The sequence below is a fragment of the Myotis myotis genome, unplaced genomic scaffold (genome assembly GCF_014108235.1).
Source record: "Myotis myotis isolate mMyoMyo1 unplaced genomic scaffold, mMyoMyo1.p scaffold_m19_p_4, whole genome shotgun sequence".
In the NCBI taxonomy this organism is placed as follows: Eukaryota; Metazoa; Chordata; class Mammalia; order Chiroptera; family Vespertilionidae; genus Myotis; species Myotis myotis.
The window spans coordinates 7,823,609-7,846,528 of record NW_023416346.1 but is presented as its reverse complement, the minus strand read 5'-3'; the positions used below and the strand labels follow the sequence as shown (position 1 = coordinate 7,846,528).

The following is a 22,920-nucleotide window of genomic DNA, read 5'->3' as shown; positions in this document are numbered from 1 at the left end:
TGATTCCTGGCTTGGTCATCTCAGTGGGGCAAGTGCAAGGCCGTGCCAGGAACTCCAGATGACTGGAACATACACAAGCACAGTGCTACCCATAGACGCCAGCACTGAGCCGGGTGCGGCTGAGCCCGAGCAGGGGGCATCCTCAAAGTGCTTCTTTATTTAAACTATGCTCCAGGGCAATGTTTCATAATGACCCTACACACCTAGCGCATACGCATAGAGCAGCCTACACACACAGCCCCACTGTGTTCGCTGGCCTGCTTGCTTTACTTTCCATCCCTCTAGGCAAGATCCACAAATTAGCAGTCTTGTAACCCTCCTAGGAACCGGTTCTTGGGGACCTTCAGAAGAAAAAGGCAGTCAGAGGAACAAGAACGCGCTAATCGGGAAACCAGGGTTTCAGCCCACTCGGCCACGCGGGCCATCTACACTAACGACTGGCTGGAGGGGCGGGGAACCCAGCAGTTAGGAGGAGGACCAAAGTGGGGGCCAGCTTGAATGAAACAATGTAACAATTGATGTGAGGCCTCGCCTTGCTCCCACTTCCCAGTGATCCTATAGGCGAGGTCTCAGGGACTGCCCCTCCCTATTGCTCCGTTTTCTTGTCCATTACACGCTAGCCCTCCGCCTCTCCTTCTTTCTTTTCTTTTCTTTTTTTTTTCCTTCTCCTTCCCCCCCCCCCTCCCCCTTTCTCCAGCTCCGTGTCATTTCCTCCTTGCGCTCGCTCGCGGCCGAGCGTCTCCAGCCGGGAGAGTAGGCGGAGCAGGGCGGTGCGGGGTGGCGTAGCGCTGGAGGGCAATGGTGGCGGAGCTGCTGGGGGCGGAGGCAACGTAGCCCCCGCGGAAAAGGAGCCCCGCGGCGCCTGAGCCGAGCGGAGGATGGAGAACCGGCCTGGGTCCTTCCAGTACGTCCCTGTGCAGCTGCAAGGGGGGGCGCCCTGGGGCTTCACCCTTAAAGGGGGTCTGGAACACTGCGAACCGCTCACGGTGTCGAAGGTAAGAACTGGAGGCTCTGCCCCAGCGGTGCCCAACTTTGAATGGGCAAACGGGTGTACAGGCTGCAGAACGGGGCCCTCAGACCAACTTTGAAACTTGGCTCGGCCTGAGGGGTGAAAGCCCCCCTGTGGCTCATTAGCAGCACGGAGAGCTTTTGCCACCAGCCCGGGCACAGACAACCCCTGAAGTGTGGCGGGAGCACGGGTGAGCCCACGGCTGGCCCCAGGCTAGAGCGCTGCACGCAGACACACTCGAGAGGTTCTTTTGCTCCCCCACGTCGGGGGCGGCTGCTCCCCTCACTTTGACTAGAGGAAGTGGTGGCTGATGGGGGTTTCTCCTTAAAAGTTCCCGCGCCCCTGCGGGACAGCGAGCGGCTAAAGGGACTGGCAAGGCGGCTTGGCAGCTTTCTCAGCCGCGGTGGCCCTTGGTCGACCAGTGGGCCATCCTGTCGGGGCAGGTTGCAGGGCTAGGGTCTGGTGTGGGAACGGAGATGAGGCATCGGTGACTCTCGTCAGCCTCACTTCCCACAGCCGGACGCGCGCACATCCATTCAACTCGTGGGGCGTTGCTGCCGCCGCCGCTTAGGTTTGGCCTTTCCCTCCCTCCCGAGTCCTGTCCCAGCGCCGGCGAGATTTCCTGCACGTTGAGGAGTGTGGAGGAAACTTTTGCGCCATGGAGCGCAGCTGTGCTGGAGCTGCCGCCGCTGCCGCCAGGGTTTGTTTGTTTTAGGAGGCTGTGATCTGCTGGAAGCCAAGTCACAGCTGAGGACCAGGGAGAGGAGCCCTCCCAAGTGCCCCAGAACCCGCAAAACTAACCATTCCCGGTAGGCCTGAGGGTGGGGGCCTCTGGGGCTGTTACTGGGAAGAGAGATTTGTAGGACAACTCACCTTGAGGTGCCAGATTGCCAAGTAAACGAACTTCATGTACTTGATCCCATTTTTGTTTTGTTGTTGTTGTTGTTTTGTTTTGTTTTTATTTCTCTTAAATGCTTCAACCTGAAAAGCCTTTCCAACCCGCTGAAATTGCAGTCGAGGTTGTAGATGTGGGTTTGGGCTGGAGATAGAAAGATGTGGCTTCTCAGCAGGGAACAAATGTCACTTCTTCTTTGGCTCTTTAATCTGGGTCATGTCTCAGCAGGGGGCGAGTGCCCCCTAACCTGTGCTGTTTTTGCCTTGCATTGGAGCTGCTGGTTAATTTCTGGAGTAGGGGTCCTTAAGGCCTTGGGGCCCACCCACACTTTTAACAACCCTATGGTGTTGTCATAGGGTGTACCAATCAGCTTGAGCAGTCTGAGGTATGCTGAGGCAAATTTTTGAGGAGCTGCCAGGGAAACCTGGGATCTTTAGCCTCCCCTGACACCAATAACTAGTCCAGATCTTCATCCAACACTCTCTTCCTCTGTACTAGTCCTGTATTTCTAACCAGCCTGAGATGCCTTTGTAACCCACTGTCATACCCCCTCCTAAGGCACTTCCTTCCCAATATTCTCTGGAGGGAGTAATATGCTTTTCTTTAAACAAAAACACTGTCAAACAACCCCTTGGAGAAGGGAATCCTGGCCTTCAGGATGTCTTCTAATCACCCCCCACCCTCCTTTTCCATCAAGGTCACAACTGGCTATGTAGCCCTCCATGATCTGCCAGTTCCTCTCTTTCTCCTTACACCACCCACAGAATTTCCACTCTCTGCCTAAACAACCTGCCTGGGAGAGGTCACTTTTGACCTCTGCCCAGGGTGACCCATCCTGAGAAGTACCCCAGAGAGTGCTTGCTGCCAAGTTCCTGGATTGTTTTGTGAGCCAGCGCTAGCATGGCAGGGGGTGTTACTAAGTATGGGGCAGCCAGCAATTTGTGGTCTGGCTGGGGGATTATTTGCGGGTAGATGAGGGTTTCCTTGGCCAAGCTGCTGAGGAAGTGACTCGTGTGTTGAGAGGCAGGGTGCCTTTTAATGATTCCCTTTCCATTGAATGTACAGGTGACCCCTATTATATGAAGGCTCATTATTACACACATTTGGAGATATAGGGGGTAAAATCATTTCTCCCATCCCTCCCAAATAGCCTGGCTCCTTACAGTAAAAGCCAGCTATATATAATCTGGTTAGCCCCAACAATATATAAAGGAGCCATAATATTCTTTTCAAGTGCAGTGGTTGCCTATTTTTTTTTCTTGCCAAGACACCTTATGGCACATTTCATTCCCCTTAAGCTTCAGAACAATATAGCTTTCTTCTTGAAAATAGCTTCAGTATGAACACACTGGTGGTGATGGAATGGAAGGGCATAGAAAGAGAATCACATTGGTAGATCAAAAATTTGGGTTCTAATCCTTGATTTGCTACTCACTAGCTCTGGGATTCTTCATACTTCACTTGTCCTCCATGAACTTAAGTGCCACATGTCTACAATGAGTTTCACGTGGGTGGTTTTTAAATAAGACGATGATGGTCTAGTAGCCAATCCTTTATGCTAGCTCAGGCCCTTTGCTCCTCAGAAGGGTTTCAGACTGAGGAAGATGATGCTTTGTTCCACTTTCACACAGGGTTACTTTTATAGTGTATTTCCACATCCCTTATTTTATTAGCATTTTACAGGCCCCCTATGAGGAAGTCAGGGAAGGTTGTGGAGAAACTGATGGAAAAACTGAGGCCAGAATGCACTGAGTGACTTGACTAAGTTTATCTTCTGGTAGTACTGTAGTTTGTGAAGGGGCATAGGGCAATGACATTCAGGTATGTATCCAGTTTTGGCAACCTCCCACCCCAGTGACCCTTTCTATGCCAGCTTATGGTTCCACAATGGGCCAGGACTGGGTTGTAGACACTCCCTGATGGAATCTTGGCTCAGGGAGTAGGAGAGAACTATTTTGACGATTCTAAACCACGTGTGATAATCTCAGGTTGGCAGAGACAGAGGTAAAGTACAAGAATCATGGTTGAAAATGGAGAACCTCCTTTGGTATCATGGGGAAAGAATCTCAAAAATGATTTGGGTATGGAAGGTATGGCATACATGCTTGGAGATAGCTTGTGGAAAATGTGGAGTAATCTTGAGAGTGGATGGATTTGAGAAAAGGTGACTAGTGGGAAAAGAGTGCATGTAGTGTGAAGTCTACCTCATATTTGTCATGGGAAAAACCTTTGGACCAGGAAATAATCAGGTGGGGGAAATTATCAATTCCTACCAACTCCTGTGATTTTCCTGAATGTGGGGAATTCAACTGCCCAAAGTTATGGTGATTACTATAGTTTCCTCCTGATAATCAAGTGACAAAAAAAGAGGAAATGTTTTTTAAAAGTTACTATTGATTATCTGAAGTGTTAGAGATGTTTATAATTTCCCTATTGAAACATGACCCACCAGGGAACTGAGTCTATGACTTTGGTATTACTAGTTCCTTTGGTTAATGTCTTATACTACTTTGTTGATCCATGGAGCCTATCTGGATGAAGTGGGGATTCTTTTCTAAACAGAATTGTCTGTTTTGCTATTTAGGGGTCCCCCTCTACAGTATAGACAGCCATCTATGAAGTTGGCTCCCTGTGCTGGAAAAGATCATCTTTGGGGATGGGTGACCTTTCCAAGGTTCTGGAAGTAATTATTCTGCATCACATGGGGCCTTTTAGTGTGGTGAAGGACTAACTCCCAAGAAGCACACCCCATGAAGGTCCCATTGTGAATGCCAGGCCCAGCCTGAAACACAGCTAAAAATGTTTCACAGGAACTATCCTTTTTCATATAACAGGGCCTCTGCACCCAAGAACTCAAACATGCAGCCAAATTTACTGCCAACCACAAGAGAGCCTTAATCTGGCTTTATTGGGGTGGGGTGGGAACCAGATAGAGGGAGACAAAGGGTGGAAATGGGGACATCTGTAATACCCTCAACAATAAAGATAAATATATTTATTTTTAAAATAGGGCCTCTTAGAGCCCTCAGTGATTCAAATTTTATCATATTCTCATTCTCTCTCCCTCTCTCTCTCTCTCTCTTTCTCTCTCTCTCCCTCTCTCTCTCTCTCTCTCTCTCTCTCTCTCTCTCTCTCTCTCTCTCTCTCTCTCTCTCTCCTCCCCTGCCCAGAGAGAGACTGAGCTGTAGCATAGCATAAGGTTCCTCTACTCATTTTGTTATTGGTAATGTGCCGTGAGGTTGGCTAAGGTGGAGAAAAGAAAGGGTGGAGACCAATGTGGAGATGCAGGAAAAGGAGGAAGAAAATTGGGTGTGGGAGGTTCAGATGGGGCAGAAAACAGGCTCACCCTACATATTTGCCCTTTTCTTGGCCCATTTTTAGCAGCAGTCTCCATTTGGTACAGTGAAAGAAGTGGAGGCTAGTGACTTCCCTGGAACTAAGTTAGGTAGAGTGGAGCAATAGCCTGGAGGAGAAAGAAGCTTCACTTCCTCCATGTAATGTGCACTGATGTCATGATATCATTTTACCCTTTCTAGACCCAAGTCTCTATTTGCAAAATGGGGTTAGGCATACATGCCTGATTTTTATCATCAAAGATGATGTGAGAATGAATTGGGCAAACTCTAATACTGTTTGCCTAGGAAGATGGCAGGGCATGCTCTTTAAGTTGCTGTTAGCCCCTCCTCATCCCCACTGTGAGCATATTTCTAGAAGAAGCACACAAAGACGCAGTTGATATTTCAAGAGGACATTGGTAAAGCCAGATTAAGGCTCTTTTGTGGTTGGCAGTAAATTTGGCTGCAAGTTTGAGTTCTTGTTGGGTGCAGAGGACCTGTTATATGAAAAAAGCATAGTTCCTGTGAAACATTTTTAGCTGTGTTTCAGACTGGGCTTGGCATTCACAATGGGACCTTCATGGGGTATGCTTCTTGGGAGCTTAGTCCAGCATGGTTACTTACATGACTCATCTCCTCAGCTCTGCCTTTAGAATCAGCAAAGATGTCTACTGCTTCAGTTCCTCAACTGCCATCCTCTCCCAGAAAGTAGTAGGCATTTGGGGACACAAGGTAGGAATTAATCCAGAGATATAGAAAGAAGGTTGAAGGAAGGTAGAACAAGAAGGGCAGGTGGTATATCTGGTAAACTTTGGCTGAGCTTTGGGTACACACTACTTTTGGGCCTGCTGGACTGTCACAATATACCTGGTACCCTATTGAGATCCACATGTGTGCTCCCTGAAGTGAAAAAGGTGAAGTCTATTAGAGGGTTTTCCATCATCTAAGCTTCAGACAAACAAAATAATTCAACTCCAGCTGGGAAGACACTTAAGTGTTGTCCCTTAAAAATTAAAATTATTTATCCCCTTGCTCTTTCCATCCCCCCTCCCAAGATATTTTTAAACAGACTTGAGATTGGTGTTAATGGAGTGATTATCTGGAGGGAACATCACAGTTTTTATAGTTAGGCTTCTTCAGAAGCAGGGGGAGTTTGGGGAAAGATGCTGACCCATCTGAGAAAAGTTAATGAAGAACAGCAGAGATTAAGTGAAAGGTGCTCTCACTACCCCCCTACACACACACACACACACACACACACACACACACACACACACACACCCCAAAGCAGACTCAAAGCAGGGCTGTTAACCTAATGCTGTTCTTGAAGGAGACCTAGAATCACAGATTCTCAGATGATGAGGGCCTTTTGGAAGTCATTGGGTCTTAGTCTTAACCAATCCATGAGCCTCCTATGCAGTAGTCCCGAGCTTATTCTCCTGTGGTCATTAGGGAGCTTACTCCCATATTAGTTAGTCCATCTCACTGTTAGAAAGTTTTGTCTGTGGACAGCTTTTTCTTAAGTTGAGCTGCAATCATTCTCCCTCTAACTATCATCTATAGGTCCTAGCACTACTTTCTGGGACCAGGCAGAACAAGGGTGCTTTCTCTGTCTTAGGAAAGCCTTTGAGAGGTCCAAAGACAAAGACTGTATCCTCTTGTTTCACTTTTCTATGCTAATGAGGCACAGATCTTTCAGCTGTTGAGATCCAGTCTCCTCTTCTGTTTCTTCCTCCCACTCTGGATACACTAGCCTATCTATGTTCCTCTTGAGTTATGGAGCCCACAGCTGAGTACCATAACTGAGGAGAGTCTGACCAAAGTTGAATAGGATCATTCTTGAAAAAAAAATTACTGCTGAAGACGAATTTGTCTTTTTCTGGAGTCCATGCCATATGAAGATCCTATGCAGTGATGGCGAACCTATGACACGTGTGTCAGAGGTGACACGCGAACTCATTTTTTTGGTTGATTTTTCTTTGTTAAATGGCATTTAAATATATAAAATAAATGTCAAAAATATAAATCTTTTTTATATTATGGTTGCAAATATCAAAAAATTTCTATATGTGACATGGCACCAGAGTTAAGTTAGGGTTTTTCAAAATGCTGACACGCCGAGCTCAAAAGGTTCGCCATCACTGATCCTATGTCAAGCAAAGCCTTTTAGTGGAGGTATCTTTCTATACTGCTGCCAAGCCATACCTTCACAAGCCCTCTATATGAGCATCTGGAACAGCCACATAATACATTTGGGAGGGACACACTTCACCTATTACTATTGATTTAGAATTTCCTCTAGCCCTGCTCCTAGCTCAGACCTGCCTTGGGAAAAGTGTTCTAAGGGAGATGAAAGAGAGGACAGAAGCCTTGATTTCAAGGAGTACATATGTTTATAAAAAGAAGACAGAGAAGGAATTTGTATCATAGAAGAAGGAAGTGGCACTTAATGAATAGCGTCAAAATCAGACTCTAAAACATCAGATTTAATTTATTTTATTTTTTCCCCCAACTGCTGGCTTGGAATTTTTGGAGTAACCTCTCTAAACTTAATTTTCTCCTTTGGGGAAAAATAGGTGTCTCCAAGACTGAAGATGTTGAACATATGTGATATACGATCAGCCCCCAACTTACAGAGCCCCTATGTAGGAATTTAGACACAGCAGTTCTTATCCCCAACTCCTGTCAGATACTTATCTCCCTGCACATTGCCACTTGCACTGACTGCAAAAGCTGCTGTTGCTGCCATCCCTAGGTTCTGTGATCTTCTTTCTGTACCTGGAATACCCACAAGAGTCATTCCTGCTGGAGGTCTTGCACCCATAATTTCATTTCCTCATGTCCTCATATCTATCAATTTGTCACCTGAGCTGGGCAAATAAATACCTTTTCTTGCTACTAAAGCCCTGATCAGGAAGTGTATTGAGGTGGAACTTAGTCATTATTACTGAAGAGAGTCATTATTACTGGAGAAGAGAGTGTCTAGGACACATGTTCCATTGGTACAATGTTATTGATAACTAGTATCCTGGTGCACACATTCCTGCACATTGAAAGGAAATCAATTAGAAGAAATATTTTAATATCACTACTCGCCCTTTCTCTATAATAGAAGTGTCAACCAAATTCACACTTGACAATGACAGATCAAAATACACGTGTGCGATTGGCACCAGTGAGAACTTTATATGTATTGCACATGCACAAGTCAATTTAGCTTTTTATAGATATAGAATAAACTTGCTTACTTAGACCTGCTTTCTGATGTAGTTAAACTTTTTTTCAGCCCAGTGAAGCACCCCAATTTCTCTTTCAGGTAATTGTCAGCAACACAGCAGTAAATATCAACACGAAGCAGATTATTATTGTAGATCATGCAGGGAGAACAAAGGGTAAAATGTTTAACTGTAGCAGTGTTTGACTATATTCTGCGCAGTGAGAAAACCTGAAGTCATTTTCAAGTTCCATAATTTCTTCTTTTCAGTCTGGTCAAGTTCCTAAACTTTCTAAATCTCCATTGTCTTGCTAATGAAAGAAAATAGGGTTCTACCGAGTCTCCTATCTACCTACTCCAGGACTTCTGTGAGGATCAAATGAGATGAGGCACATGAAAACACTTCACAAACATTCGGTTAAACTGTAAAATGTTTGCACCTGGCTATAAAGCAAGTTGGGTTCCTGGGCTGAAGAAGCTCCAAGGAGGCTAGTCCCTAGGTAGAGGAAGCTGGGTGTTGCTATGTGACGTCATTACCTGGTGCCCACAGCGACTGTTTCTGGGCTGGGCTGGGGGCTGCATTTTGCACCATGGGTTCTTGGCAGCATTGGCTGCGATTTGGTGGGGTGTCACTCCAGTGTGGTGGCAGGGCCTGTGTCCCACTTGGGGGGAGCTGAGTGTTGGTTTGACCTGGTACCTTTTATTTTTAAACTAGAGGCCCAGTGCACAGGATTCATGCACTGGTGGGGGCTGTGGCCTGCGGGAATCAGCCTGTGGTGGGAGCACTGCTCATCCCAGTCAGCTGAGCAGCTGTGGACCTGCCCTCTGAGCAGCTGCTCCTGCCCATCCCAGTAAGCTGAGTGGCTGCTCCCACCCACTCATCTCAGTTAGCCCAGCGGCACTCCCACTATGAGAGCGCACTGACCACCAGAGGGAAGCTCCTGCATTGAGCGTCTGCCCCTGGTGGTCAGTGCATGTCATAGTGACTGGTTGAGTGGTCATTCCACTGTTCAGTCACTGGGCTTTTATTATACAGGACTAGAGGCCTGATGCACGAAATTCATGCACTTGGGGGGGGGGGGTCCTTCGGCCTGGCCTGCACCCTCTGGCAATCCGGGACCCTTTGGGGGATGTTGGACTGCTGGTTTCGGCCTGATCCCCATAGGCCAGGCCAAGGGACCCCACCAGTGCACGAATCTGTACACTGACCCTCTAGAATACATATAACATCTTTGGTTAACCTCTTCCCACCCTCCCCCCTCCCCCCTTCTCTCTGAGATTCATCAGTCTGTTCCAGTTTCCATGCCTGTGTGTTGAGCATCTGCCCCCTGGTGGTCAGTGTGCATCATAGCTACCAGTCAAACGTGGAACTGTCGAACAGTTGGACACTTAACATATTAGGCTTTTATATATATAGATGGCCAGTGCATGTCATGGCAGCTTCTGCATCAAGTGTCTGCCCCCTGGTGGTCAGTGCATGTCATAGCTACCAGTTGGACAGACAGACACTTGGCCTTTTATATATGTTATTGATAATAGCTAGGGTCATAACAGTTTTGGAAAGGCCTATTTAATTCATAGTTTATGACTGATGAACTTTCAGAATCTAACAACCATTTACAATATTCTATCTATAGGAAACTATTCAAAGGTCCAAGTTACTTATTTATAAAAGGTATTCTCGGAAAAACCATAAGTTAGGAATAAGGAATGCTCTAGATATCTCTGTTATACATATCTGGGTGGGTTTGGGGTTTCTACTACTGTTATACAGATCTGGGTGGGTTTGGTTTCTACCAAAGATGCTCATATCTTTGAGTGTTTGTGCACACAGTGTATGTATGTATGTATGGTTAAATTTCTTTCTGAAACGGAACTCCATGTTTACCTGAGTTATCTTGTTATCAGCAATTGACCTTTTTGTATTGCTTATGTGGGTACCTAGATCACTTTCAGCTTCTGTGTAGCCAATATTTTGTCTCCTGGTACTCCCCTGAAGTATACCTTTTAGGAAGACTTTAATTAATTAAGTCATTAACAAATAAGTTGAGATATTATTTTTCCTGGTTAAAGATTGTGTTGGGGTAGAGGTTTGTTTCCTAACACTCCTTTGCCCCATCTAGTGTAAACAGGCCAAGTGGAAATATCATCTTAGGCATTAGTTTTGCAAGGGATGATCCGTTCTTCCTCACATCACACTGGTATGTTTACTTGGGCACATAGCCATCCTGGCTGAGCACTGAAGTTGCAAGGATCAAGATGACTTGGTTTCTCAAAGTAACTAACCTCTCCCCTTTGACTTCATCTCCACTCCCTCTCCTTACAGTATGATTCTGTGGCTATATTATGTCACAGAGTGAGCACTGCCTAGTAGCAACAGAGACACATTTTCCATGCATCCAAGCTGCCTTTCTTTCATGTCTGGTCTTGGATTCCCAGCCCCCACCCATCAGCACCAGTTGCTTGAGGCCTACATGCTGAACTATCTCATTCAAATGCCATTGCTTCTTTGTTAATTCATTGGCTGCCTTGTCCTCTGTCCAAAATCCAACTTTTTCCCCTTCTTTGGTTAGAGTGGGCCTGTCTAGTCTGCTGTACCAGCTTAGTCCCTCTTGGCTCAGCCATACTTCTGGTGGGGATGGGGTGAGAGAGGGTCACAAAATTAAAGTTGATAAAGTTTAAAAGCACTCAGCAAATTGATAGCTGGATTAGAGGGAAATTTTCTCATGCTGTAACTCTCTATCCTGTTTTAGTGGAGGACAAGACCTTTGTCACATTCCTGATACCCTCTTATCAACTTGTTGAGTAATCTTGGCATGTTACTTCACTTCTCTGTACCCTCCTGTTTCTTCTCAGACTCTCCATGGGGCAAGCTTCTGCTTTACTGATGGGTTGCTAAGGGCTCCAGTATCCTTGCTTGGTCTTGGTGGAAGTGTGAAGATTGACTGACAGCAAGCAGTTCTTACAGTGCATTGCTTTTCTCCACACTACTACTTCCTATCTTTCCAGAAGTGACTATTTCCTGGTATGTTCTCAGAGATGGCATGCGGCATGGTCTGTTAACTTTCACTCAAGTCTTTTAATGTTATATCTGCAAGGAATGCAGGAGGTGGGACTAATCTGACAGGATCAAGGGTTAAGCCCAGTGATGGACAGACCCTTTGTGGTGTCTTCTGGCCCCCACCCCAATGCCACTCAGCAGATTTCCCAGCTGTATGGTTGTCTCTCTTCCTGAGCCTCTGGCAGGAAACTTTTAAATGGTTCTCCTATACTGCCTTTCACGGTCCATCAGAAATTGATTTTTCTTTTTGGGAAGGGGGTTGGGGTGAGGTGAGGTAGAGCTGAGAGTAAATCTGGTTCAACTAGTTATTCTGGAAATAAGTTAGAGTCTCATGGCTGCAACCCCATCTTTGCTTATGAAAAGATGACATGCTAAAGCCTTGCCTTTGTTGGGCTGTCTTGCTGTTTTCCATTTCTTTTTGTTTATGTTTTATGTAAGTAAAAGCTCCTGTGAAAACTTCTGCAGGTAGGCAGCTTTTGATGCACCTTATCTGACTGATATGGTGAAGGATGACATCTTGGAGTCCCAGGGGTGAGTAAATGTCCAGTATTGACTCTCATATTTTTTGAAGGACTTGACTGAGAGTTTAGAGTTCTGTGTTAATTTAAATTTGCAATCAGGGAGTATCAAGACAGACTGAAAAGTGGACCAGGTAAGGACTTGGATATACCACTTGTGTGTGAGTGCCTCACTGGGTAGAGACAACGTAGTTTGGCTGGACCTCAGCAACCTCTTGAACCAAAAGTGTAGTCTAGATATGATGGGATAGAAGAGGTACTGGATCTGATACATGGCAAATACTGTGGTTTCTGGGTGTTTTATATATATTCTTTAATTTTTACAGTAATTCTTTGAGGTAGATATTGATGTCCCCATTGTACAGATGAAGGGACTGTGGCTCAAGAAAAGTTAAGTAACAGACTCCAAGTCACACAGTAAGTGGAAAAGCTGGCATGCAAATTTACTTCTGTCTGACTTTAAATCTCAGTCTTTTTCTGTAATACCACGTTTTTATAGGTGAAAGGAACAATGAGAAAAAGAACTGGATAAGAATATAGGGGCAGGGAAGAGATGAGAGAGAGATGAGAGAATTATAATTTAGTGTAAAAACTAATAATAATACCAATATATCCTCAGGGGTTCAGGTCAAAGGAAGGGTTTTTGATTTTTTTTTTGGGGGGGGGTTTAAATCTCAAATCAGTGTAAGGGATATGAGCCTGGATTCAAAAGACATGACGTTCAGTATTTGCTTTGTCAATTATTATTTATTTTTCATTGGGCAACTCATTTCCCTCTCTGTGTCTCAATGTCCTCATTTGCAAAATTAAAATAATAAAACCTGTACTTTTTTCCAGTAGGGAGGGAGATTGGTTTTATCCTTTATTTCATGTAAATATTTGATGTGTATGTGATTTAAGAAAGAAATAGAAAGCATTCTACAGGTGTCCATTATCAAACGGCAGTTCTCTCAAGATAATTTTGAACTTAAAAAATGAAGTTTCTAAAGTTACCAAATCATTGCAAGTGTGTGAAATGGCAGGATACCTTTAATGTGAAGTTTGATACTGCCACAAGTTAGAAGATCAGACATAATTTCTGGCTAATGTCTGAACAGCCAGCAATTTGAAAAGCTATGCTAACCCTTGTTTGTCTCCTAAGAGCTCTCAATTAAGCCTCCAATCAATCAGTCAACTTATCAGTCAACACATATTTGTTGAGCACTTTGTAAAGAGCCTAACCCTAAACTAGAGAATTCAAGAGACAGCCACCATAGAAGACCTGTTCCTTAGAAGTGATAGTTTTGTTGAAGAGAGGCACTACTGAAAACCCAGGAAAAAAAACCCTTGAATTTCTGAAACCATGGGGTAGGATAAGAAGAGCAGCATTTGTTCAGTGCGAAGAGATTTCATTATAGGCTGCTGTGACTGAGGAGCTTTGTGGGAAAAGAGAAAAGAATTGGAATTAGGCCTTGAGGGATATATAGGATATAGATAGTCTGGGGATAAAGAAGGATATTCATTTAGTTAGTGCAAGTGCTAATGACACAGACAGGAGATTGAGACCAGTTGGTTCCACAGTGAACTGATTACAGCATGAGCTCCCCAAGGGCAGGGGATGTGTTGTTTGTTCATTTGCTCACTTAATTCATTCACTAAACTTACTGAGTGACTGTTCTAGGAGCTGAGCTAATCGTCCTAAGGCCTGTAAAACCAACACAGAACTCCATAAATGCCAATTTTATTTGTTTTCTAACAAATACTTTCATAATGCATATCCTGGGCCAGGCACTGGTTTTCTATTTGAACACATATGAACTCTTTTATTAACCCCATTTTACAGATGATAAATTGAAGCATAGAGAGGTTAGGTAACTTGCTCAATGTCATACTGTTTGTATGGCTGGCTAAATGAATCAGTGGATCTCTGCTTGATTGTTGCAGAATAATGGGATATAAAGGTGAATGGTGTGAGCCAGTTATTCTGAAGAGCTCAGAAAACTGGTCTATATAATGTAGTGGTTCTCAACCTTCTGGCCCTTTAAAAACAGTTCCTCATGTTGTGACCCAACCACGAAATTATTTTCGTTGCTACTTCATAACTGTAATGTTGCTACTGTTATGAATCATAATGTAAATATCTGATATGCAGGATGGTCTTAGGCGACCCCCTTGAAAGGGTCGTTCGACCGCCAAAGGGGTTGCGACCCACAGGTTGAGAACTGCTGATATAATGGCTTCAAGTTGGGAGTAGGTAGTAATTTAGTTGTTTGGGAGGAATAGAGTTAATGTATTAAAAATAAAGCCCTTAGCACAGTACCAGCCACATAAAAGTTTCCTGAAGAAAAACGTGAACTGAACAATAAAAGGGCACATTTTGAGAGAATCAGTCATCTCGGCAGTGTTCTGACTGTTATATGTTAGCAAGTTGCCAGAAGTTAGTGGTAATAAAACACCATTTGCATCTGAAGAAATGAAGGAAAGGTAGGAGTTAAAGGCAAATCCAGTATTTCTAACTTAGAAGGTTCTTTTTTTTTTAAAATATATTTTATTGATTTTTCACAGAGAGGAAGGGAGAGAGATAGAGAGTTAGAAACATCGATGAGAGAGAAACATCGATCAGCTGCCTCCTACACATCTCCCACCGGGGATGTGCCCACAACCCAGGTACATGCCCTTGACCGGAATCGAACCTTTCAGTCCACAGGCCGACGCTCTATCCACTGAGCCAAACCGGTTTCGGCCTAAAAGGTTCTAAGTCGGTGGTTCTCAACCTTGGCTGCACATTAGAATCACCTGGGAATCTTTTTAAAATCCTGATTTCTGGGCCTCATCCTCCGGAAATTCTGTTACTTTGTTATGGGGTGGGGCCACAACATCAGTAACAAAGAAACAGAATTTCCGGAGGATGAGGCCCAGAAATCAGGATTTTAAAAAGATTCCCAGGTGATTCTAATGTGCAGCCAAGGTTGAGAACCACTGTTCTAAGTGGTGATGGGGTTTGGGAGGGCTAATCAGTTTTGGATCTTTTGAGACTGAGGTGTCTGTAGGACAATCAAGTTAAGAAGTCCCATAGGCAGTTAAAAAAAAAGGATTTGCTGATTTAAGGCCACTGATCAGTTAAAACAACAAATCATTATTTCAGGAACATAAGGGTTAACATAGACAATTTACTAATCTGCTGATTGTTGTGAAAATTTGTTAATTGCCAGACAATCACATGCCCCAGTAGACATTGGAACAGGCCTGCATTGTTATTTAATGGGACTTTTTGGTCATAGCTCGATCTTGCTTTCCCTTCTAATCTGCAGGATGTCTAGTCACCTCAGGTGTTACTGGCTAAAGTTAAATTTAGTCCTTTCAAGTGATGAGAAAGTCCCAAAATCAAACAAAAAATAGAAGAAACTGACAAAAGGCCAAACTTCAGACATAATGCTTGAAATGTTAAAATGTTCTAGGTTGTGAAAAAACCTCAGTTGACTTGCCAAGATGTTTAAGGATTGCTTTCTCTATATGAAAAACACAATGTGGAGGTTTGGAAAGCAAACCTCCAATCCCTGGAGTCTCAATCTGTATTGCATTTTTGTTGTTAGCAGTTTGATACTCTCCGCATGGTGTAATATTACTAATTTGTGAATATCATTGTTAATATTTCTACAACAGTATTGGTTCTTAAGTGTGACCTTTGAAAAAAACACTGTTAAACTTGCAAGTGTTATTCAGTTGCCTTCAGTGGTGTCTTCCTCAAACTCTCATCTGATTTTTATGTTAAAATGAGGAGGAAATAGGGATTTACTTCACAAATTCATTCACTGCAAATGTGGGTGGAAAACATTGCTTTATCATTAAGAGACTATTTGCAAATTTGGAGTGATTATCTGACCCAAATCCTAGGCCTGATACCCTGCATACATACATGTAATTCTCAGAAAAGGTTACCTTTGTGTGCGGAAGGGCCTGATGATCCCTCTCCTACCCCCAGCCTTTTTAGATTTATTTTCTAGAGCCATTACTTCTTTTGTGCAGCATCAGCTGCTTTTCTGTATGCTGAAAACTAAAACTCAGAATGTTGTAAAGATGCTGGTGCTATGGGACTTGGTTTATTCACCCCTCCCTCTCTCCTATAGACAAAACTCACTTCTTGCCAAAAGGCTAAGGGCACATGGGTTCCTTTACCTAACTTTTCTCTCTGACAAGGTAAATCATTTGCAATTTATGTTTGCAATTGATTTGAATATCTAGCTTCTGGGGCATTTTTGTGAAAAAGACTACCTGAGTGCTCTGGCTTTTACAAGAGCCAGCTTGCTAACTTCTGCTGTGTGAGCCCTGCCTGGTGGAAGGATGATACTCACCTCCTCTGGATGTAAAGAGTTAAATAAGTAATTTTCATGTTTTCCCGTGCCATTGGCTGGAGCAATGTGCAGTGTTCTAAAACCTGCCCAGGCTCTGCACATACTGTATCTGCTTAAGGAAGGTTTTGGCTCTTAGCCCTTCTCAGCTGCATTAGAGTTCAGGTTACATCCTTCTCCCCTTCCAGCCACTAATAAAAGCCAAAAGAATTAAGGATCAGGGAGAGTTAATTCCCACTGCTAAGACCCAGGCAGGGCTCTTACACCTCTCATCCTGTCTTCTAGGTTGGAGCCCTAATTTAAGGCTGAGCTCTAGTCTAAGCCTGTAAGTGACAGTGATCTGGAACAGGCCCCAGAAAAGCACTTGACAATCAGGTTTTGCCCTATGCTGGTAGGTCTCTCATTCTCTCTCTCTCTCTCTCTCTCTCTCTCTCTCTCTCTCTCTCTCTCTCTCTCTCTCCTCTCCTGCTCCTCTGTTGGGATCTTAGAAGAGACCAGTGACCGCAGGGGCCCAGCTGACTGATGCTATTACGAAAATGGAAATGATGTATCATAGTGCCTCTCTTCTAAACTGGAATATTTGAATGAAGCTTCTACTTTTTTAAAAGTCCCTGACCAACTTCAGTACAACATTAGAAGTCTCATTCAGAATAAGAAATGCTATTGATATTTCACTCAACTTAAAAGAGATGCAAAGTAATGAGCTCTGAGATAGTGAGCTCAGACAGAGAGCAGCTTTGAAGGAGGATCTTGCAAGAGCTGGGACAGGCAGGAAGAAGCCTCCTTCTGGAACAACTACACTACTATAATGGCCGCCTCAGTGCTTTCCCTCCCTTTGATCACCCCCCCCCCCACACACACACACACACACTTAAAATTATTGAATGGCTCTCCCCCAAACTACTTCAGTCTGTTGTATGGCTCATTCTCCATCTGGCTCTAGTCTTACTTTCTAGAAATTCTTCCAGGACCTGGTTTTCTTCCCCCCTCCCAATACACCTGGGAAATTATGGCCTCCAAATTTCCCACCCTGATGTTCTTTGAGTGGCTGGGCTTCACACTGCATACTTATAACGCTTTCTTTTCTCTTCTCTGCCCCACCCAATTGGGCCTAACCTTCAAGCTCTAGCTGTAAGCTTCAAGTGCATCATCTCAGTTGGCTCCTAATGGAAGTAATTGCTCCCTTTTGGAACGCTGGAGTTCTGATTTTCCAGTAGAAATCATTGGGTACTTTCGCTGTCTTGTATCTGGCTTACTGGACGAAAATCTTCTAGAGGACAATGGTTATCTTTACCATCCTCAACAAAGAGCACAGAATGGACTCTCCATAATGATTGGCTGGAAGACTCAAGCAAAAATTTTGTGCTCAATAATTGGTCATTTTTGCCTTTCCACTCCCAATCCCAAATTAGAAAGAGGATATGGCATGAAGAGCTTGATGCACTAGCCAAATTTTCTAGTCTTTCTGTGATACCTAGTACATTGGGTGAGCTAGGAACAGAGGGAACACATGAAAGGAAATAATGGTATTGGAGGAAGATGCGAGGGATCCTGGATGCAAACTTGTATGAGAGGGGAGATGGCAGTAGTGTAGGATGCGGGTGGTTACCTGCTTGTCCCAGAGCTGCCTAAAGTTTGGTTTTTAACAGTTGGGTTCCTTGCTGCTGCAGCTCCTGTGTGAGAACTGTATTCCTGAGGCTTGTATGTGGGAAAGGCCTGTTGGCTGATGATTACAGCATTCTCCTTGCTGTTGGGAAGGGTTGCCATGAGACTCTTAAAACAGCAGCCACCCGTCTTGTTGCTATGTGTTTGGGGAGAGTAAAGTGTGAGCTTTCTGCCTGACTCCAGTGTTTTCACTGCTTCAGCTGAAAAGAGGTAGCTTTATGTGAACATACTGTGTGTGTATGCGCGCGCGCGCGTGTGTGTGTGTGTGTGTGTGTTTTCGCTTTTGCTTAAGCAAGCCCTAACGTATTCTGACTGATTAGCCTTGACTGTGAGTCACCGTCTGGTATTTATACCCAATGCCTTAAGTGTCTTTATTATTTGACCATGACATTCCTTTTCTCACTATTTTACTCAAAGCTGAGAATGCTGACAAGGGCCAGAAAGAACCATCTCTGTCCTTCCTAATGGGGTCTAAACTAATTGGTGGCTAACTGTCTCTGTGGAAGTCAATTAGGTTATGTTAGGCCACTAAAAGGAACAGATGGAAACTCACAGTGGCAGTACTGTGACAGTTTAAAAGACACACTGTGTGAAGGCTTCTCTTAGTCTGGCTCAAACTATTACTGGAGCAGATTTTAGGAACAGGCCTCGAAAGGGACCCCAGGAAGTGTTTGTTCTTATTAGGATCACTTAGTAAGTTTGAAAGGAGTATAGACGATCTGAGAAAGTCTTAGAGGAGATGATTCACCCTTTGCAGTTATTGGTGGGAGAAGCAGAGAATGTTAGCTTGCTCCTTACTTCTGTTCCCATTAAGGTCCTTCTGAAGTTGAAAATTTTGTTTCGGAAGCATGCTCCTAGAGTGTGGGAATGGTAAACCCCTTCAGGGCCACTGTTGTTATCAAAGGGACAGAGCTTCAGAGAGGAAGGACATGAATTCTAGCATGGTCATTTGGAGGCCAGGCAGCCAGTAAATCATTTGAGAATGAATTAAGAGTTCAAAGGGCAGGAGGGAATTCTTTGGTTGACCTCATAGGTGCTTGAAAAATCAAAGGGATAGCCAGTGTGCTTTTATTTTTTGAGGGCCATTTTGAAAGGGCAATGGAATGGAAGTGGAAAGTAGGAAATTGGCATTGCTGCTTTCGTGTGCTTAGGAGCCTTAACTCTGGGCTGGGGATGATAAAAGTTACCATTAATCAAATGTCCTGGGAATTTTATATGTGTAATTTCTAATTTTTCATCACTACTATAAATTGATAGTATTCCTATTTTACAGATGAAAAAATGAGGCTTAGAGAGACCAAACAACATTCTCAAAGTAACAAAACCTGTAGTGGTATAACTGATTTGAACCCAGGTCTGCCTGACTCCACATCCACTGTACTTTAGAATTTTGTTTAGAAGAACCATTTTTGTGACTCATGATTTCTTTCCAATACCAATATTAACTCTTTCTATGGCCATGTTCTGTGTGCCAAAGCATTGGAAAAAATGGGTCACACAGAACCAGTCATTCCCAAGCTTTCCTGGGAAAATGTTAAATATGCAAATTAGACTCTCAGGATTAAGTAATATAATGTATGAGAGGTACTTAGTAGTGTCCCTAATTCTCAGATGCAAAAACTGAGGCTAAGAGGGTTAAATAACTTTCCAAAATTCATTGGACTAGTAACTGGCAGAGCTGGTATTCAAAATGTAGTTTATTGGATTTTAGAGCGTCTGTTCTTCCCAATGCCCCTGTTGCCTCTCAAACTGGGATGAGGGGACACAATGAAACAAAAAAAACCCCAGCCTGACTGTCTTGACCCCCCAAAATCTACTAATCTCACATGTCCTCTTTGCCAACAAATTTTCTTAAGTGTAGAGTGGTCTTTTAAAAAAAGAGTAATGAGGAGATCTCATGACTCCCAAATCTCTTGCTTTAACATTTATATATATATATATATTTCAGAGAGGAAAGGAGAGGGAGAGAGAGATAGAATAGAAACATCAATAATGAGAGAGAATGATCGGCTGCCTCCAGCTTGCCCACACTGGGGATTGAGGCCATAACCCAGGCATGTGCCCTGAACAGGAATTGAACCCTGATCTCCTGGTTCATAGGTTAACGCTCAACCACTGAGCCATGCTGGCTGGACTTGCCTCAACCTTTTTGTCAAAGCTCTAGGTTCTTCAGCTGTCTGATGGACAGTGTCTATTTGAATATTTTCCTTTTTTTAAATCTCAAATCCCAATATGTCTAAAGTGGAACTTATTATTTCCCCCTTACCAAACAGGCTCTGTCCTTGGCCTCCTGTTTTCTACTCAGCTAGCATTGAAATCTTGGAGTGACTGCCTATTCATCCTCTATATCTGATCAATCACCACATGCTATCAGTCTTCCTTCAAAATAACCCTCTGTTCCTTTTGATTCCTATTACCACCCTCTTCCATTCCCTTATTTATGAATTCCTGGATTCCTGGCTGTCTTCCCTACCTCTAGGCTTACACCTTTAAAAGTCACTTTCCCAATCTGAGAATTTTAGTTTTCCTGTTTGTCTAATGAGGAAGCTGGACTGACTGGTTGATTTCTACAGTCCTTTCCAGCTCTAACATTCTAGGCCACCAATCTTCCTGAACAGTATATTCCTACCTCCTGCCATTGACACTTCCTATACTGCCCTCTCTCACTTAAATAGTTGCTATGGCTCCATGCTTCTAGCAAGTGCCTTGCACAAATCTTTCCTCCATACTGTTTCTAGTTTCTTTATCCTAACTTATGCTACTTACAGTTTAAAGGAATCTTAGAGGCCATTCAAGTTGTTTAACCCTGATCCACTGCCTAACTACTATTTATGACATCCTTTAATTTGGTTGACCAGGCTGTGCTTGAACCCTTCCATTGATGGTAACATTATCTCACTAGCCATCCCTTTCCATTGTCAGGTAGCTAGAGTTGTTATAAATCTATCACAAACTGATACCAATTTGCCTGACTTTATGGCACTCTATTATTCAAAACTTCTTTCATTTTGATTTAAGTATTAACCCTTGAAGTCTGACATCCCAAGTTCTCCATAATATGGATCCTACTTTCTCTTCCAGCCTTAAATTCTGGGTACTTTCTTTGCACTTCATTCGAACCAAAAAAATTGGCTAACATATATTGAGCACTTACTGGATGTCAGGCACTGTTCTTAGTCATTTTAAATTTATTATCTCATTTAATCCACACAATAATCATATATATTTCTATTATTCTCTCCCCCATTTTATAGAGGAGGAAAATGAGGCATATGGAAATCCAAATGATTTACCCAGAGTCTCACAGCTAGTAAATGGGAGAGCTAGGATTTTAATCCAGTAAGGTTGTCTTGAGAGCCTATATCCATAATTTTTGTCATACACTGTCAGACCCCAATGTGACAGTTTTAATGATTGAGTCTTTAGGGTTGCTATGTATAAGATTATGTGTTCTGCAAAAATAGACAATTTTACTTTTTCATGTCAAATTTGGATGCCCTTTTTTCTTGCCCAATGTTTCTTGCTAGGACTTCAATACTGTGTTGAATAGAAGTCTCAAGAGTGGGCTTCCTCATCATGTTCCTGATCTTAGAGGAATTGTTTTTAGTTTAATATTGATTACTTCTCACCTTCTCTCTCCCTTGTACTTACCATTTATTGCTATGCTCTACAAACTGGTGTGAATTTTGCCTTTTACATAGGTGGATAGATGGATACCTCACTTCAACCTAGAGACACCATTCAACCTAGTGATTGTGAATTTTAGTATGTATGAGAGAGAGAAAATATTAGAGAATATGAGAATGTGTGTGTGTGTGTGTGTGTGTGTGTGTGAGAGAGAGAGAGAGAGAGAGAGAGAGAGAGAGAGAGAGAGAGAGAGAGATATAAATACCTCTGTGTTTGGGTGGGGTTTGGAGTATAAAGATTCCTTGTATTCTGTTTTAAGAAAGCTTTTTTTAAAAATGCTACATCCTACAAAACCTTTTCTTCCTTCTCCCTCCTTCCTCTCTTCTTTCTCTATTCCCTCCCTTATTTTGGTAGTGATGTGGTTTCCCAATTGTATTTTGTAAATGATTTCCATCTGAAGTTTCCAAGCTCTCTGGTTGAGTGAGATATGCTTATCTAGCATGTTATACAAGAACATGATTTACTGCCCAGACAGACAGACTAATTCAATGGATAACACATCGTTCTCTAAAGGATCATGATACTGTGGCTAATTCCCTGTGTGTACCAATTTAATTACATTTCAGAAGTCAGAAAAATGTAAGTAGTTCCAGTTGCAGTGTTCCAGTTCACTAAGCATTAACTATAAATCACTAGTGGGTACTTTAAAAAAATCTTTTGATGGATTGGCTGGTATTTTACATGAGTATAAGCCAACTACCTAAGGGTCTCTAAGTTGGTTTTGTAAAGTAAAAATGTGTTCTTGATCTCTCTCTCTGGCCCCATAATATCTTTGTCAACCCCCACCCTATCCTGTACACCTTTCACAGGGCCCCCTTTTCTTCTCCCTTCATATATTTCATCAGACTCTTTAAGGGAGTCATAGACTGGTTGTGATTATTACTGAACCATATGGGAACCACACGTCTTATTTTTTCTTCTTCTAGTTTTTTGAATAACGGTTATGTCTTAAGTGAATTAAAAACCCCCCACAAGATTAGTTTTTAACTATTGAAAAACGTATTATCAAGTAGCCTTGCCTTAATTTCATCATCCAATAAAGCCAAAATTAATAATTCTTCTTTTTTCTTTTTTTTTTCAGCTAACACCTGAAATCTGTTCTGTAGGAGGGTGATCCTGGTTACTTTAATATACAATAGTGTGAAGCTTTTATGACCTCTTATGTTTTTACTAACAATCTTCTGGATTAGAAGGGTCTATGACTCATT

General features: G+C 43.2%; 1 protein-coding gene across 2 annotated transcripts in view; it reads left to right on the top strand.

Annotated features, from left to right (window-relative positions):
- Window positions 1-751: 751 nt before the first annotated feature.
- Window positions 752-22,920, top strand: part of SHROOM4 (shroom family member 4) — a 220,405-nt gene continuing 198,236 nt past the window's right edge. For both annotated transcript variants that reach the window (XM_036305186.1, XM_036305184.1), the window contains exon 1: window positions 752-995. In XM_036305186.1, coding sequence (XP_036161079.1) covers window positions 879-995 — 117 coding nt within the window. In that variant the 5' untranslated portion in view covers window positions 752-878. The remainder of the gene's footprint in view (window positions 996-22,920) is intronic.